At 41.9% G+C, this 19,526-nt stretch overlaps 1 protein-coding gene across 1 annotated transcript; it reads left to right on the forward strand.

The window, feature by feature from the left end:
- Window positions 1-1,495: 1,495 nt before the first annotated feature.
- On the forward strand, window positions 1,496-14,152 carry LOC149836255 (subtilisin-like protease SBT3.9). Its single transcript, XM_090009736.1, has 10 exons — window positions 1,496-1,590; window positions 1,709-1,800; window positions 1,921-2,018; window positions 10,509-10,664; window positions 10,743-11,410; window positions 12,465-12,565; window positions 12,686-12,928; window positions 13,064-13,178; window positions 13,304-13,481; window positions 13,584-14,152. Exons 1-10 carry the CDS (start codon window positions 1,501-1,503, stop codon window positions 14,150-14,152), a joined length of 2,310 nt encoding a protein of 769 aa, XP_089865862.1. The 5' UTR covers window positions 1,496-1,500.
- The last annotated feature ends 5,374 nt before the right edge of the window (window positions 14,153-19,526 follow it).

Raw genomic sequence — 19,526 nt, forward strand, 5'->3', positions numbered from 1 at the left:
ATGATGATGTATATTCTTTTCAGGAAAAGCGAGATTTCTCAGCAAAAAAAAATGTAAGAAAAGTTGGATTGATTACGATATGTATTGTTTGATTTTGTTAAGATCATGTGAATGCATGCCATGTATATAATTTATTTTAACACATTAATTTATGAAAGAGGTAGAGGTAGACATTGGGACGGAGACCCCACCTCAGTTGGGTTCCAGTCATCACCATTGTCACCCCTATCTTCACACCACATTGAAATCTTATTGCTGCAAGTTGTTTTGCTCAAACTTCACCCCATAGATGGATTCAACATAGTCGATTTTATACGAATCTACCCTTGGATTGTATTTTTTGGCAAAAAATATGATTTTTTAAATCACAAAATTTTGTATTTTGTTCACCGTTGATTTTTGGATCGCCAAAAAATTCCTATGTACAAGTCATATTCTGGCAATTTAAACGCTGATCTTCATTAAATGAATGATGTAGATCACATCTATGGTCGCCCATTTGATAAAAACAACTAGAATAAATGTAATCGTAAAGAAGGGTACGAAGATAGAGATGACTTTAGGGATGAGTGAAACTGCATTGGTTGGGCTAGGTTTGAGTTGCCTTTGTGGCTCCAAGATTCTTCAAGGAAGAAAGAGCCCAAAGTGCCATAGGCTAGAAAATTCAAAAGAGCTAAAAAAAGAGCTACGTATGAAAGAAAAAAAGAAAATTGTGATGTTTTTAACAAAGAAAATGGAGAGAAAAGCTATAGAAAGGTGAACTGACACCGGGTGAATCGGAACTTGTCTCCCATGTACTCTTTTTCTTGGAGCACAAGTCCCCAAGGGTATTCTGTAGATTCTGAATCAGTAAAAGACCAAGTATGGTGATCCTATGATGTGAGCATGTGATTATAAATAAATCCTTATGACTAGTAATCTTTTCATTTCTTAATAAGAAAATAAGAAAGGTGATGGTAAATGCTAGGCCAGCTCTTTAATGTTAGGTTTGGTTTTTGGCTGGTGGGGTTGGGAAGGGGCGGATCAGGTGTAATCACATTGCACACTTTAGTCTTTTAATGCACCTGATCTGCCCTCTATCTTCTGTTGAGCCCACAGCTGACAGGTGCAGCAGCACCCTCTAATTGTGCAATGTGATTGAACCTGATCTACCATCGGGGTTGGGCCTGCCTGGCCTTAATAGGCTTCAGGTTAGGTTGGGTTGGATCGGGTACTAAACAAGCTTGTGTGACAGCGTGGGCCACGTTTGAACAGTCCCAAGTGGTCCAATTCCAACCATTACGGGCTTGAAAAGAAAAAGGGAAGGGTGTCCACGAGAACGACAGGTTTCTATCATTTGCTCCATCCAAGCACGTTCAGGGGGCAAGTTCAAAGTGTAATAGAACAGTGTTCAAAGTGTAATAGAATAGTAGGGCCCATGTCTTAGATATTTATATAACCGGAGGTCCGTCACCCTTCTTGCAAACAAGATCTTCTCTTCCCTGTGTGACCTACACACACATGGCTTCCACTTCACGTTGCAAAAGGCTCTCTCTTTTAGGTATCCTATTCCTCTGCTTTCAAATCAATGCCAACTCTGAAAGCAGCAGAGTGAGTGCTTTCTACACTTGATCCAATAGTGAGCCACAAATGCTGAAAGTTTCATTCCTGGCTTCCATTTTGTTCATGAGGATTTGATGGGTTCCTTAGTTTGATAAATTAAATGCAGGTATACATTGTTTATTTGGGAGAGAGGGATCATGAAGATCCCCAGGTGGTCACCAGCTTACACCATGACATGCTAGCTAAGGTCCTTGGAAGGTATAAGCTCAATAGAGAATTTGATATATAAGGGGAAGAACCTTTTTTCTTTAATCTTTTGTTTGTTTTCCTGTGTTTTTATTTTTCATGATGAAATTAACTTCATGCTTGAACTTGCAGTAAGGAAGCAGCTCTTAATTCAATCATATACAGCTACAAGCATGGCTTTTCTGGTTTTGCTGCAAAGCTTACAGAGTCACAGGCCACACTCGTTGCAGGTACAAAAAAATAGAATGTTGACATACAAATTCAACAATACTTAATGCCATTTAATTTTTGTAAATTCTCATACACGATCAAAAGAAAGCAGATCAGGTTATGGAGATACGTTGGATGCCGTTCATCAACGGGACCAATGACATCCAACCACCAGGGTTTGTATAAGCTCAGCTTTGGGTCAGGAGTTTGTATAAGCTCTGTGCATACGCTCTAATTGGATCCAAACTCAGATGCACAGAATTTATACAGAGTCCTGATCCCACTAGAGTGTATGCCTTAATCAGATGCACACATGCATATAATCCGATCAGCCTTTAAGTTGGTCTTGGACTTGTATTCGGGGGCACGGATCTGAAAATGTTACAACTGAATCCAGGCCCTGTTAGCATTCAGATATTGTTCTGCTTACTGAAGCCAACTAAACAGACTCACATGGGATTAGATATCCCACCAAACCTGACCCATTTACATGCCTACCCGGTTCATGCTAAGGGGATGTTAGTGCTTTCCCTCGACATTCATATCCAAATAATGGTTCCACATCAGACTTCGCCATATCTTTGATGGATGCACATATTGTTAACTTTTTTTATTGCTCCTGTTGTAAAGTTGATTGTCTTAATGCATTTTATATACTGAGGGCAGATCCAGTTATCGGACAGAATACTTTGCAAGATACTCTGCCCAATCACAACATCCAGTCAGCCGATCACTGGATCTGCTCTCCTTACATACCTACCAAGGACTTCTAAGATTTGGTGTGATCCTACATGATCAGATTTGCATACGATTTGGTGTGACCCTGCATGATCAGATTTGGTGTGATATCCTACATGATTAGATTTGAAGTGATTGGCGTGATCTTCATTTGTCTTCGTCTCCATTTGGTTTTTTTTTTTTACCTTACAGTTGTAAGTCTTTAACTTATCGTCTGTTTGTTGTATTCTTTATTGGATCATATCCCACAAATCATGGGATCCATGTCTATGTATATATAAGGTTGTATACCGGTTGTTGCCCAGTAACATTTGGAGGCTTGATCTAGTACTTGGGCCGAGTATTTAGCAAAGTATTTGGCCCTCTGGATTGGTGCCATGTGTCCTGGGGCCACTGCCCTGAGGGACAGTGAGACCCTGCTGCCCGTGGACATGTGGCACCCTGGCACTAGAGCTGAGTACTTCCTTAAGCCACTACGCTGAGTGGTTTGCTAAGTACTCTATGTTGGGGCCGTCTGGGGGTTTTCCGGCAAGGCCTCATTCGGCGTCCCGCAGCGTGGCGATGGCCCTGCATAAAAAGAAAAAACAGCAGAGCGTACTTGATGCCGTCATTGATGGAGCTACTGTGGTCGCCGGAGTTGGTCGCCGGAGTTTTTCTGCTCAGCTGGACTGCAGCCCTTCACGAGCCCAGGCTACCAGATGCAGTCGGTGAGTAGACCTTCGATTTCCATCACCCAGGGTCGCTCATGATACCATGTTCTTATATGCATAAGGTGGGAACGGTTACACACTGTTCCCCTTTATCTTATGTTGATTTATCGGCAGGATCATCCCTCAACGGGGATGTATCCACATTGTGGATAACCACCACGTTAATCGTGGTGGTTAATCCAACATTCTCCCACTTGATCCGACGATAAATCTTTTTAACCCGAAAACCTTATGGAAATAACTTGATGAATAGATTGGCCTTTATAATCTATTCTAAAGGTCCTTAGTTGAATCTCTAATCCTTAGGAGATTGACAACAACCATAATGAGAATCAAAAACTGAAAGTGATCACTTTATTTATGTGCACATGTCAAAAAGAGTTTAACAATCTCATCCTCATTACATGTTCGGAATATAATCCCGGTGCTAGCCCTTTAGTAAGAGGATCAACGATCATCTCTTTGGTACCAATATTAACAATATGCATTAAATGATTCTCCGTCCTTTCCTTAACAACAAAATACTTCAATTTCATATGCTTGCATGACGTAGTACTTTTGTTGTTGTTCGAAAAGGACACCGCAGCTTCATTATCACAGTAGACCTTCAGTGGCTTCCCAATGGAATCGACCACCTTTAACTGCGATATGAAGTTCTTTAACCATATAGCCTGCGAAGTAGAATCGTACAATGCAATGAATTCTGCCTCCATGGTGTGGGCAGCAGTGGTCGTCTGCTTTCCACTCCTCCAAGAGATCGCTCCCCCAGCAAGTAAGACGACGTACCCAGTAGTAGACTTTCTACTATCAAGGCATCCTCTTAAATCCGCATCTGAGTAGCCATTGACCTCGAGGTGATCAACTTTATGATACGTTAACATATAGTCTTTTGTCTCTTGCAAGTACTGCAAGACTTTCTTGGCAGCCTTCCAATGGGGTAAACCTGGATAAGACTGAAATCTGCCAAGTACCCCTACTGCAAAAGAAATATCTAGTCGAGAACATGTATGCGCGTATTGCAAGCTGCCAACAACTGATGCATATGGATATGCACTCATCTGTGCTTTGTCAATATCGTTCTTTGGACAATCCCTTAAGCTCAGTTTGTCACCTTTTGATATGGGTGTAGAAGTAGGAGAACAATTTTCCATCTCATATCGCTTTAACACCTTTTCTATATAGGATCTTTGGGAGAGGCCTAGAAACCCTTTTGCTCGGTCTCGACGAATCTCAATGCCAAGAACGTAAGCAGCCTCACCCATATCTTTCATATCAAAATGTGATGCAAGAAACTGTTTTGTCTCTGAAAGCAACTTTATATCGTTGGTTGCAAGTAGGATGTCATCTACATACAACATCAATATAATGAACTTACTCCCACTTTTCTTAAGGTATATACATTGATCAATAATATTTTCTGTAAACCCGAAAGTCACAATGACTTGGGAAAATTTAATATACCACTGTCGGGAGGCCTGTTTAAGTCTATATATTGATTTGTTAAGCTTACAAACCAAACGATCATTTTCAGAGAAGCCAAGAGGTTGTTCCATGTATACCTCTTCATTCAGATCCCCCTTGAGGAACGTTGTTTTCACATTCATCTGATGTAGCTATAAGTCATAATGAGCTACGCGGGCCAGAATAATCCTCATTGACTCCTTAGTTGAGACAGGAGAGAATGTCTCATTATAGGCAATGCCCTCCATCTGGGTGAATCCTTTAGCAACCAATCTCGCTTTATGTCTCTCTATGTTACCTTTGGAGTCATTTTTGGTCTTAAAGACCCATTTACACCTTACGGGCTTTACTCCTTTAGGTAACGTGATAAGATCACACACTCGATTTTTTAGCCATAGAGTCTAACTCTTCTTTCATGGCTTCAATCCAGTGTGAAGATTGTTTGCTTTCAACAGCTTCCATAAAAGTCAATGGGTCATCATCCATATCTATGAAATCACCAGGCTTCTGAAGGTACACCACATAATCAGGATGTATGGCAGATCTCCTAATCCTTGTAGATCTCCAAACAGGTCGTTTCTCAGGCTCAAATTGAACCTGATCATCTTGTTTGTGCTCTTCTGTATTGTCCACAATAGGTTCACTTTGGATTTGTGCATTAACAATCGAATGATCAACTACACCATCATTAGGAATAACAATGTGGTATCTTTCGATATTTTCCTTAACAGGTGATGAAACTAAATCTTGTATTTCCTCAAAACCAATGCTTTGAAGTGCACTTAATCCTACTGAACCATCTTCTAGAAATTTAGTCTTATCCGTTTCAACAATCTGTGGTGAGTGAGATGGGCAATAAAACCTGTACCCATTTGATCTTTCTGGATAACCAATGAAATATCCACTGGTTGTTCTTGGATCAATATATTTAATGTGGGGGTTATACAGTTTAGCCTCTGCAGGACATCCTCATATGTGCATATAAGACAATGATAGTTTCCTACCTGTCCACAGCTCGTAAGGAGTTTTAGGCACAGATTTCGTATGAACCTTATTCAAAATATGCACAGCAGTCCTTATAGCTTCGCCCCACAACTTTATGGGAAGTGTTGAATAATTCAACATAGCTCTGACCATTTCTTTAAGCGTACAATTTCTCCTTTCAGCTACATCATTCTAATAGGCACTACCAGGCATGGTATATTGAGGCACAATGCCTTTCTTTTTAAGAAATCACGCTAATGGTCTTTCCCTTTGCCTCATCTCAGTAAACCTACCATAATATTCGCCACCTCTATCAGATTTGACTATCTTAATAACCTTATCGCTTTGTTCCTCTACTTCTTTCTTAAATTCCTTAAACATCTGAAAACATCAGATTTTTCGAAAATCAAGTAGAGATACTTATACCGAGAATAGTCATCAATAAAGGTGATGAAATATTTTTCGCCTATGTAACAGGGAGAAAACGGTCTGCATACATCTGTATGGACTATTTCCAATATCTCACTACTACGTTTGGCACCCTCTTTATATGTGTTTGTATGCTTAGCCTTTATGCAATCAACACATGGGTCATTGTCAGTAAAATCTAAACATTGCAAGATCCCTTCATTTACCAGTCTATTTATTCTTTTTTCAGAGATATGACCCAACCTTCGATGCCAAAGCATGTAAGATTTATCATTCGTCATGCTACGTTTATTTCCAACTAATACGTATTCAGAAGTCAAAGACTTCTGAGTTTGGATCTTCACATTCAATCTATATAAACCATCATAAACTGATGCAGAACCAATTTCAATTGAATTTCTGAATATGAACAATTTGGAATTTTCAAACTTAAAACAATATCCAAATTTATCCAACTTTGAAATTGAAATTAAGTTTCTACTATACGATGGAATATAAAAGACTTCATAAAGATCTAAAACTACGCCCGTATCCAGAGTAATCCTGCAGGTTCCAACACCTTTCACATATGAACGCATCTTGTTTCTTGAATAGATGTTTTTCTCATGCATTGTTGGTTCCCTTCTGCTCAGGAATAGTTGTAGACAGTTGAAAATATGAACAGTAGCACCAGAATCAATCCACCAGCTATTTTCAGGAATTTGTAATAACTTACATTCATGAGAAACAAATGACAAATTGCCTCTCTTTTCCAACCACTTCTTGTACTTTATGCAATCTGCATTTATGTGTCCCTTCTTCTTGCAAAAAAAGCACTTTATGGGAGCAGAGTTAGATTGCTTGTCTTGGGATGACTTATCCTCAGTTGGCTTCTTCCTAGCATTTCTCTTAAATGCATTCTTCCTTGGTCCTACCTTGGACGTATGAGAAGTCATATGTGCACTCTGCACCTTCTCACCTTTCATCCTCTCTTCTTCTTCAACACACTTGGACATGAGTTCATTAAATGTCCATTCATCATTATGTGTGTTGTACGAGATTTTGAAAGGTCTGTATTCCAAGGGTAAGGATGTTAGGACTAAATGCACTATGAAAGAATCAGAGATGGTGAGTTTCATGTCATTCAGCTGAGACGCTATGTTTCTCATCTCCAAAATGTGTTGGAGAATGTTTCCCCCTCTAGTATATTTCATAGATATCAGTTTTGACATCGGGGTACTGGCTCTGACCTTGTTTGAACTGACAAACTGTGCCTCAATGGCATTCATGAATTCTCTCACTGTTCTGCATTGTGGGATAGCACTTCGAATGTTCTTAGCTACTTTAGATTACAAAAGCAACAAGCTAAGCCTGTTCGAGCGCTCTCACTTCTCAAAAGCAATCTTTTGATCAACAGTGCTCTGATCAGTGAGGGAAGCGGGTTCATCTATTCTTAAGACCAGATCTAGATCCATATACCCTAATGCAAAAAAGAACAGTTTCTTTCCAATCACTAAAATTAGATCCATCTAGAAAAGATATAAAGCTAGAGCCATCTAAAATCACAGAACTAAAAATTGCATGACAAAAGACATGTATCAGAAAGCATTCATACGAGACTAAAACTTTAGTGGAAAAAGCAAAATAATAAAAGCCCTTGATATGCTTCTTTGCAGGCGAGTGAAGGGGGTCATCAGAGTCCTACTTTGGTAAGAGCTCCGACACGCGAAACCACTTCGCTTACCGACTATATTCGGTAAAACTAAGGTTCTTGTGAAGTTAGACCATCAACACAAGGTATCTTTGGATACTCATGTGTGATGTATCTCGACACATTTACCTTATTCTACCCTACTTAAATTTTAAACACGATAAAACTACCTTTGGGTCGTTTATTGTTTCATGAATATAAGTACAACATTAATATTGACTAAAATCATATGATAATACAACATTTTGACAACATACGTGTATTCAGTCACTTTGGTGACATGAATACACTAAGTTATATGACTATCCTTAATGTCAATATTATATATAAAATAATTTCTTAAAATAGTCCGTAAACCGAATGGACTAGACATATGACTCTCGAAATGGTTCTAAAACTAAATGAACCTGTCATATGTTTCACGAACCAGTCTTAAAGCACTTTGAACCGATCTGAAACAGCCCCGAACCGGTCATCCAAGGGTCCGAACCGGTTCTGAATCTTATAAACCGGGTCAAATATGAACAAAAGTTCATTAAAACCCTATAACCGTATGTCAAAACCCCTGTATTTTTTTATATTTAAGAAAACAGAGTCTTAGCATCTCGGAACCGGTGAGAAACTGGAAGGAACCGGCCAAAAACGGCTCCGAACTGGTCCCGGAAAGGGGTTGTGTCAGTCCCTGATACGGTTCAGGCCAAATAGTGCCCGGACCCTCCTGGATCCGGGCCAGACCCGACTACAAACTGGATCCGGGTCAGACCCGAGATTATCCGGATCCGGGTCGGACCCGGTTAAGACCTGGATTCGGGCTGGACCCGGTACAAACCGGATCCGGGTCTAACCCGACTCGGATTGGATCCAGGCCGAACCCGGTAATAACCGGATCCGGGTCGGACCCGGTAACCGCTGGATCCGGGTCTGACCCGGGGTTTACCTTATCCGGGTTGGACCCGAGCGGGTCCCCACCCGAATCCCTGATCCGATCCGAATCAACTTTATGGATCGGATTCGGGTGGGCGGGTCCGGTTCAGAAAATGAACTCGACCCGAAACAAAAAATTTCTGGAAAAAAAAGGGCAGAAAACCCGATCTTTTTAGAAAGGAGGGGTTTTCCCCTTTTTTTCATTGCCGGCGACCAATGTTGCCGGTCGGCGACCAACGTCGCCTGCCGGCGACCCACGCTGCCTGCCGGCAATGCCCCCTGCCGACGACCAACACCGCCGCTCCAGATGGTGTTTCTCCTCCGGCGAAAACAACCATCCATCCGCCGGCCAAAACAGATGCCGCAGAAGCCTTTTCAGAAATCCGGCAACTCAATAGTCGTCGGCGACAGACCCAGGAGCGCTTTAATGGCGGATGAAGGAGTGAAACGCCGACGGTGTCCTCGCCGACAGAAAACCCCCAAAACAGAGGTAACAAATTTTTTTTTTTTAATCAGTCTGTCGCTCAACGACGACAGTCGCCGGTGCTGACGACAGGCGCCGGTGACCAGCAGCAATGTCATCCCACGGTGACCTGCTTTGCTGGTCGACCCAGAGCACACCCCGCAGTGGAAGCGGGGTGTGGGCCCATAACCCAATGTTGGGTCCGTCTGGGGGTTTTCCGGCAAGGCCTCATTCGACGTCCCACAGCGTGGTGATGGCCCTGCATAAAAAGAAAAAACAGCAGAGCGTACCTGATGCCGCCATTGATGGAGCTACTGTGGTCGCCAGAGTTGGTCGCCGGAGTTTTTTTGCTCAGCCGGACTGCAGCCCTTCACGAGCCCAGGCTACCAGATGCAGTCGGTGAGTAGACCTTCGATTTCCATCACCCAGGGTCGCTCATGATACCTGTTCTTATATGCATAAGGTGGGAACGGTTACGCACCGTTCCCCTTTATCTTATGCTGATTTATCGGTAGGATCATCCCTCAACGGGGATGTATCCACATTGTGGATAACCACCACGTTAATCGTGGTGGTTAATCCAACACTCTACCCCCAAGTACTGTATTTTATCTGCTGAGTACGAATTGAGATAAGGTGCAATGTGATTGTGCACTTTTAGTGTGCTGATCAGGTGGAGCAGCACACTAAAAGCGCATAATCACATTGCACTTGATCTTCCTCACTGAGTACTCTGCTAATTACAGTAGCTCCGAGTACTCAATCTGATCGCTTGCAGTAATTTGTAGTGGAATTGAGATCAGTTGCAACGTGATTGTACACTTTAAGTGTGCTGCTGCACTTGATCACCCACCTTATGCTGTTGAGCCTCACAGCTGACAGTCTGCATTGCAAAGATGGTAGGTGATCAGGTGTAGCAACACACTAAAAGTGCATGTGCCATCACGTTGCACCAGATCCTCCCTTTTTGTAGTGTAGATTTTCAGTTATGTTTTCCCTCAGTTCTTTGGCACCAAGGCACCATATGTTACTTGAAATCACTTTTTAAACAAGAAACTAAAATACAGAAACATTTCGGTGCACGGATTTACATATCAGTATCAAATTTCAGGGTTTCCCGAAGTTGTTCATGTGATGCCTAGCCAAACTCACAAGCTGCACACAACTAGAAGCTGGGATTATCTGGGCCTCAAGTCAGGGACTTCAAACACCCTCCTCTCAGCCACCAACTATGGAGATGGTGTGATAATTGGAGTCATAGATTCTGGTGAGTCATATCTGCTCTCTCCCAGGTAAGTTTCATAATTTACTTGATCCTGAATCATTTCATGTGGAAATCCCTTAGGAGTTTGGCCAGAGTCAGAAAGCTTCAATGATCAAGGATTTGGCCCAATCCCATCAAAATGGAAAGGCATTTGCCAGAAAGGAGAACATTTCAATGTTTCAAACTGCAACAGAAAGTTAATTGGTGCCCGGTTTTTCGCCAAAGGAATCATTTCCAAACTAGGAAGGGTACCGCCGTCCGCTAGAGGCATAGAGTACGTATCTCCAAGAGATGCAAATGGCCATGGGACGCACACAGCCTCAACTGCAGCTGGCTCTTTCGTGCAGAATGCAAATTATGAGGGATTAGGCCTTGGATTGGCGAGAGGAGGTGCGCCTCGTGCTCGCTTGGCCATCTATAAAGCTTGTTGGGGACCAGGACGTTGTGAATCTTCGGACATGTTAGCGGCCTTCGACAATGCAATGCACGATGGTGTTGATATCATCTCTGTGTCCGCGGGAACAGACCAACCTCCTCAGGAAGGTTTCCTTGACAATGGGAACGAGTTTTCGATTGGTGGATTCCATGCAGTGGCTAGAGGGATCACAGTTGTTTATTCTGGCGGCAACGCCGGGCCGTTCCCTCAAAAGGTTGCCAATGGTGCACCTTGGATCATAACAGTGGCTGCAAGCACCATTGATCGCTCGTTTCCTACGGCCATCACACTGGGCAACAACCGCACCCTCATAGTAAGCTTCACATATTTAGGTGATTTTTTTAGCAATCTTTTTTATAATGAAAGGAAAAATGGCAATTCAAGTTCCGACCAATGTTGTCAGTATCGGTATCGGCCCCCTGAGACGTTTGGCCAACGATTCAGGTGAATTCGGCCGAGATTCTCAAGTGAATCGTTCTGAATATGCAAAAAAATAATTAAAAATGATTTGGTGTCAATGGGAATGTTTCACGCGTTAAAACCATTAAGTTAATATTAAAATCATATTTAAAAATTAATTTTAAGCATTTTTTACATTTATTAAAAAATAACTGATTCATGTTAGTTTCGTATTGATTTTCTTCCGATACGATAAGTATCGGCCCATTCAGGGCAGATAATGACAACAATGGTTCTGACATCCTGTTAGGGGCTGAGAGGTGCCATGTTGACTGTGGCCTTGTTTCGGCATTCGAGTGTAAAAATACTCTAGCCGCTTGCCCTTATCATCCAAGTATAGGAGCTGCACGCGCTGGGTATCTACCTTTACCCAACCCCAACCAAACCCTATAGGGTCCGGGTATGGTGATAAATAAGAAGACCTGATTAAGACTCGGGTCTGGACCAGAGGGTTCGATTAATACATGGTCCCGGGTATTGTTTGTGAAATTTTATATCAGACTTAGACCCGACCCAAGTTTCCATTAAGACCCGTAGTTTTTTAATGTAAAAATCATAAAAAATATGGTTTTACCGGGTATGATCCGGGTTTTGTTCATGTAAGAACTAGCGGGTGCGGGAATGGTTTTTCTTATAGTGGATCCGATTAAACCCGGGTCTGGACCCGATACCATACCTAAAAATCTAATCCAAGTCTGATTTCACCTGGGTCCAAATCAAACCCGGCCCATTGCACCTAGTATCTATTGAACTTGTAACATCCTTCAACTTGAAGAGGTAGAACACTTTTAAGGCAACACACCTAGCCGAGTGTGTGTTTCCCCTGTGGGATGGGATGGTGATTTTTAAGCTCGTGCTGAATGTTTTGCATGGTGCAAGGCTTTATTGGCTTTCATGATGTGGTGCAGGGCCAATCCATCTACTTTGGAGTAAGAAAGGATAAATTCAGAAGATTAGTTTTTTCAAAGGATATCGCTATTGACAAATCTAATGGCAGCTCCAGCACCAGGTAACAATGTTATATTTCTATGGATTTACATCGCCTTAAGTAGATCCAGCGTTCGGGGAAGAAAACTTAGAGATTAATTGTGAAGAAGCTAAGCATATAGTTATTTTCTCTCCCTCTCAGTTGTGATGCAGGATCTTTGAATTCCACATTAGCAAAAGGGAAAATAGTCCTCTGTTTCTCAGGTGACAATAACCCAAAAGATCAATACCCCACAGCAGCAACCACCATATTTGACGCAGGAGGAGCTGGTATCATCTTCGCTATGCATACAACCAACACCTTTATTCCCTGCAACCTGATATCATGTGTTCAAGTGGATTATCAGATTGGGAGTGAAATTCTTGCCTATATTAGATCTACAAGGTGGCCATCTGTATCTTTATGATTAAGTTATTTTTTTACTAAAACCTTGGGGTGGAGACAACAAAAGGGTTCTATTCGGAATTGGTCAGTTTTTTCTAGCAACGCTAATTAATGATCATGCACACTGGACATCAGATTCCCAATGGCAATGGTGAGCTTTACACGTGATGTAGTTGGAAAAGTGGCCTCTCCAAAGGTAGCTTTTTTCTCTTCAAGAGGACCTAATTCCCTGTCACTTGACGTCTTAAAGGTATTAAACATGCACCAATAATCCAATATTGTGGTTTTCTTTCTTCCATTTTTTCACATTTCTTTTTTTTTATTGCATATGATCTTGTATCTTAAAGGATGATAAATCTGACTTTATTGCCTCAGCCCGACGTAGCTGCTCCAGGAGTCAATATCTTAGCAGCAGGGCCAGACATAAATCCATATCACTTCGATACCGGAACCTCCATGGCATGTCCACATGTCTCTGGAGTAGCAGCATTGCTCAAGTCTCTACATCCCAACTGGAGTCCTGCTGCCATAAAATCTGCCATAGTCACTACGGGTACATGTCTTAACATCATCACTTGTATCTGGATCTTTTTTTGGCTCCGTTGCAGCAATTCTGTGCATGTTCTGTCTCAATAACAAGGTGTCTACTGTGCAGCCTCGGTAACCAATGGATATGGAGAACACATCACAGCTGAAGGTGGCCCTCGCAAGCTTGCTGATCCTTTTGATTATGGAAGTGGTCATATCAACCCCAACAGGGCAGCAAACCCTGGCTTGGTTTATGACATGACTACCATGGACTACGTTCAGTTCCTTTGCTCCCTAGGCTATAGTAGTTCTGCAATTAGCCGCTTAACTGCTAAGACAACATCATGTGGTCCAATAAGATCTGTTTCTGACCTTAACCTCCCATCTATCTCCATTTCCAATCTTAAGGAAACCACCACAGTTGTGAGAACAGTTACAAATGTTGGTCCAGTTCGTTCTACTTATAAAGCCAAAGTTGAAGCCCCCCTTGGTGTGAGTATTGCATTGGAGCCTCAGATGCTGTCCTTCAATGGAAGCGTTGGAGCTTTAACTTTCAGTATCACATTCTCACCGCTCCGTGCGATGCAAGGTGATTTCTCTTTTGGCAGCCTCACTTGGACAGATGGAGAGCATGTTGTTCGCATTCCCCTCATCTCCCGGGTGGTGATTCAACTTTCATATGCTGATATCTCCTAGTCAATTATAACCATGTCTTCTTATGGTTATATCTTATCCTTCTTTTCTTTCATCTCTGTACTTGGTACTTCAAGCGCCAGGCCTAAATGCTACTGGTTGTATGCACTCGTAATAATTGATAATAAAACTCTTGGTTGAAGCTGTTCACGATTACAATTAATTTCTCCGGTGCGAGAATTGAGCAACCATTTTGTTTGACCACGGTTTGTGGTGCCATAACAAGTGAAAACAAAAAACTGTTTTGGAGTGAGCTCCATTCCTTAGCGACTCCACCACCCTCCCCTCCAAGCAGGTTATATGTTCTCCCCCCGAACAGGGCATCTCATGCTCGGGGGTCCCAAAAAGCACCATGTATTTAAGCCTGTGCATCTCGTATCCTCATGTTTGTCAACATTAATTAGCATTGGAGTTTGATGCGATTGCAAAGACTTAAGTACCCTCTCCTTCATTGGTGACAAAAAAAATAACGATTCTAGAAAAGGAGTGATTGTAAAGACTTAAGTGCCCCGAAGATGATTATTTAAGACTCAGTCTCTGCACTGCAGGATTATCCGAGAAAGAAATCTCTCCTTGAGGAGGCCATGAACATCAACCCTCTCACTCTCTCTTCCTTCTCTTTTTGCTTTTATGCACATCCAGCAGAAGATCCTACATTGTTTCATCAAGTACAGACTGACCTGCACTTTGATTATTGTGGAGTCTGATTCTGAGTTTTTACCCTTACAGGAGGAGGGTTTGGGGGCTCCTCCCAGCGTGGATAGCATCATTCAACTAAATAAGTTGTGGATCCTGATTCAGAGTTTTTACCCTTACAAGAGAGGGGTCCGGGGGCTCCTCCCAGCGTGGGTAGCATCATTCAACTTGAAGAGTTGTGAAGCCTGATTCAGAGTTTTTACCCTTACAGAAGGGGGGTCTGAGGGTTCCTCCCATCGTGGGTAGCATCATTCAACTTGATGAGTTGTGGAGCTTGATTCAGAGTTTTTGCCCTTATAGGATGAGGGTTTGGGGGCTCCTCCCAGCGTGGATAGCATCGTTCAACTTGATTTGTTGTGGAGCCTCATTTAGAGTTTTTGCCCTTACAGGAGGGGGGTGCGTGGGCTCCCCCCCCCCCCCCTCCCCGGCGGGGGTCCAGGGGGGGCGCCCTTGGTGGGGGCTCGGGGGGCAGCGCCCCCCAAACCAAAATTTTTGGGGGCCTTGTATAATTTTTTTATTTTCTTTCCCTCTTTTAACTATCGAAAAAGAGCAATAAAGTGTTTTGTTTAATCGTGGGGCTCATGTTTTCTTCAGTTGTTTCTTGCTCGAGGTTTTTGTAACACCCCTTCCCACGATTTTTTTATTTTTCTTTTTTTGTTTCTTTCCCACGATTTTTTTAATGACTCCCCTATAGTGATTTTTAGTGTTGTCGGGTCTCCAACGAGCCTCACAGCAATTTATAGTGTTGTTTGGTCTTTTAACAGTGATTTGTAGTATTGTTGGGCCTTCCTACAGCGATTTATAGTGTTTTCGGGTCTCCAACGAGCCCCATAACGATTTATAGTATTATACAGCCTTCCAACAGCGATTTGTAGTATTGTCGGGCTTTCCTATAGCGATTTGTAGTATTTTTGGGTCTTCAACGAGCCCCACAATGATTTATAGTGTTATCCGGCCTTCCAACAGCAATTTGTAGTGTCTTCCGCAAATCACTATAGCGATTTATAGTGTTTTGGGGTCTCCAATGAGTCCCACAATGATTTATAGTGTTGTTGGATCTCACTATAGCGATTTGTAGTGTCTTCCGCAAATCACTATAGCGATTTGTAGTGTTATTCAGTAAGCAAATCGCTACCCGCACCGGGGCGAAGCCCCCAGACCCCCCTACTGTAAGGGCAAAAACTCTAAATCAGGCTCCACAATGAATCAAGTTGAACAATGCTACCCACGCTGGGAGGAGCCCCCAAACCCCCCTCTTGTAAGGGCAAAAACTCTGAATCAGGCTCCACAGCGAATCAAGTTGAACGATGCTATGGTCAGTGTGTAGGTCAGTCGGTGTTTGATGAAGCAATGTAGGATCGTCTGCTGGATGTGCACAGAAGTAGAAAGAGAAGGGAGAGAGAGTGAGAGGGTTGATGTTCATGGCCTTCTCTAGGGGGCCTTCCTTGATTTCTTCTCTAGAGAGAGAGAGAGAGAGAGGGTTTTACAGTGTTTCACAGAGAAGGAAGAAGAAGAATATGTAGATAAAAAGTTCAAACAGACATTTTTGATGGCTCAGGTTCGTTTCGCTGGATGACCATCGGATCGTCGGCTCGCCATCGTTTCATCGGATCACCATCGGATCGTCGGCTAAGGTTCGTTTCGCTGTGTAGAATTTGAAGAGTCAGCATCATCCTCGACTTTCTGGATGAAGGACATGTTTGTCCTTTTTTTGAACCATTTGTTTTCCTTTTTTGATTGAAAGACATTTTTGTCATTTTCTCAAATTGTCGTTTTATGGCAAGAATAGCAAAAAAATTGCTCCCTGTCAGGCGGTATTCCGGCAGCAATGTCGGACTTGTACCGCACTCGACAGGCATTGCAAAGGGTCTTAGACCCGAACGGACCGACCCGCCACTGCGGGTCTTCTGCGCAGAACTGGTGTGCTCTTCGGCATCATCGTCCTCCAGCAATCGGATGCTATGCCTCATTGCCATCCTTCGTGAATTGGCGCGCTCTCCGGTGTCATCGTCCTCCAGCAACAGGATGCTCTGCCTCATCACTGCCCTCCGTGAACTGGCGCGCTCTCCGGTGTCACCATCCTCCAGCAACCGGCCACTCTACTTCGTTGTCCTTCATGAACTGGCATGCTCTCCGGCGTCGTCGTCCTCTAGCAATCGGTTGCTCTGTTTCGTCGCCATCCTCCGTGAACCGGTGCGCTCTCCGGCGTCGTCGTCCTCCAGCAACCGGTTGCTCTACCTCATTGCCATCTTTCGTGAACTGGCACACTTTTGGGCATCGCCGTCCTCCAACAACCGACTGTTCTACCTCGTTACCGTCCCCCGATATCATCCCTTCCGCTTATGAAGTCAGTTTAAATCGCTCGATCGGTTTAAATTTCGAACGAGGAGAGAGGGAAAAATTTACGCTCTTGATGGGTCAGTTTAAATCGAAAATTAGCGAGGGATTTAGCGAGGGAAATTTTCCGTCGTTAATCCATCGCTAATTAGCGACGGATTAGCAACCGAAAATTTCTCTCGCTAAATTGTTTTTCTTATATTAAAAACTAGCGATGAAACATTTGTCATCGCTAATCTGTCGCTCAGTAGCGACGGATTAGCGATAAAAGTTTTTCATCGCTAATTTGTCGCTACTTAGCGACAAATTCATAATGAAAGTTTTTTCTAGCTAATCTGTCGTAAATTTGCGATGGAAAAAATCCGTCACAAATTTTTGTCGCTAATTAACATTTTTCTTATAGTGATACAAGGAAGTCAGATAGAAATGAATGGTGGGCAGTTTGCAAGGTAAAGTCTAAACTATACCCCGAGTATGATCCGTTACAAGAAGACAAGTTAACTGAAGAGAGTGACTATTATCAATCAGATGATATGTATGACTTCTCTTATTGTCATGATGTCGCACATGGTATATTTGTCATATCTTGATTGTTCGATGGCACATGCATGAAAGAATGTGATCCAAATGATATACCAAGTGGATGGGCGGCCAATGAAGAAGAAGAAGAAGATGACGAAGAGGAGGAGGAGGAATAAGAAGAATATGAAAGTCAAATAAGTGATGAGGAAGCATTCTCGAGCTAGTAAAATACATCTTGTAATACATACCTCTATTTGACGTGAATGATTTGAATTATTTGAATGTATTGCAATAACTTGAATGATTTGAATGTATTGCACTGTTTGAATGTATTTTAAAAAGTTATTTTTTATTTGATTATGTATCTTTGATTGGTATAGAGTTATGATTTGAATGTATTTCAATGATTTGAATGTATTGCAAAATTTAAGTGTCTTGGATGAAGTTATTTTCGATTTGATTTGAATATCTTATGTTTTAATGTATTACAATATTTGATGTGAATGATTTGAATTGCATGTTTGAATGTATTGAAATGTATTACAATGGTTTGAATGATATGAAGGTATTGCATGACATTTTTTATTCATTGATTATGTATCTTTGATACGTATAGAGTTATGATTTGAATGTATTGTAACGTGTTTAAATGATTTGAATGTATTGCAATAATTGATATGAATTATTTGAATGTATTGAAATGTATTGCAATGATTTGAAGGTATTGCAATGTTTGAATGTATTGCATGACGTTTTTTATTTGTTAGAATATGGTTAATAAAGGTTACAGTGGTTGAGCACCCAGTGGTAACCAGTCTCAGCCTTCATCTTCATGGGTTGCTTCGATAGGTATATCATTTAACTAATTGTATACTTGATTAGTTTAAATACGCATTGTGTAAATTTCTAACTCATTTTTCTGTAGATGATGTTTCGCCTGCACATGACTCACCAACATCAGTTGTTCATACAATTCACGAGACAACGCTGGATGCAGGGTCTTCTTAGTCTGACACATGATGACTCATTCAAATATTATATATTGATAATCGACCGTAAGTATTTTATTTTCACTTATCCTATACTTATCTTATAAATATCATATATTGATAGTTAATGTGTAGCAATTCATGTACAACGCGTGGTTCGAGCCACAAGAAGTAATACGAGAGATTAGGCATTCACTAGTTTAACATCTACCAGGACCGCTCGCTCAATGGAAAGAGTACCCAAAGAAGGTGTTGGACAGATTATGGTTCTCATTCATGATATATAATTGTTTCTCATAGTTAATGTATTTCATATTTACTTTTTTGTTATAGTCATGTCTACTAACTTTCTAAAATTATTTATAGGTTTTGAATCACTTCGCGGCTACGATGGAAGAGCAGGACGCGAAAAAGGTGTGGCAGAAGGTGGTTGTCAGTCAATTTGCAGACATGTTGCATAATATGAAGACTGTAGCAAGAAAAACATCTGGTGGAATAGATGATCCACTGCAGTAGAAGAGCCATGACCCTCCTACTATCAGGTTAGATGTTTAGGATGCAATGTGCGATAAGTGGGTGGGGCATGAATTTCGAAACAGCTCAATGAAGGCTGCACAAAACCGAGCGAAGATGTCTGATGCCCATCTACACACAGGTGAATCTAGGACTTTTGAGAGTCACCTGAAGAAAATGGTAACTCGTGAAGCAGAAAAAGGGGGCATTGTGCTATACAATGATGTATTTGTTGAAATACATAAACATAAGACCACAGGAAAGTTCGTATCAGAGAAGGCGAGAATGACAACGGTATGTATTTACTATATTAATAAACA

The sequence above is a fragment of the Nuphar pumila genome, chromosome 6, assembly GCF_984573655.1.
Source record: "Nuphar pumila chromosome 6, dmNupPumi1.hap1.1, whole genome shotgun sequence".
NCBI lineage: Eukaryota > Viridiplantae > Streptophyta > Magnoliopsida > Nymphaeales > Nymphaeaceae > Nuphar > Nuphar pumila.

Coding starts and splice junctions, on each gene's coding strand:
- LOC149836255 (XM_090009736.1), top strand. CDS start 1,501: ATGGCTTCCACTTCACGTTGCAAAAGGCTCTCTCTTTTAGGTATCCTA. Junction 2,019..10,508: donor ACAGGCCACACTCGTTGCAG/GTACAAAAAAAT, acceptor ATCAAATTTCAG/GGTTTCCCGAAGTTGTTCAT. Junction 13,179..13,303: donor TGTCACTTGACGTCTTAAAG/GTATTAAACATG, acceptor TTATTGCCTCAG/CCCGACGTAGCTGCTCCAGG.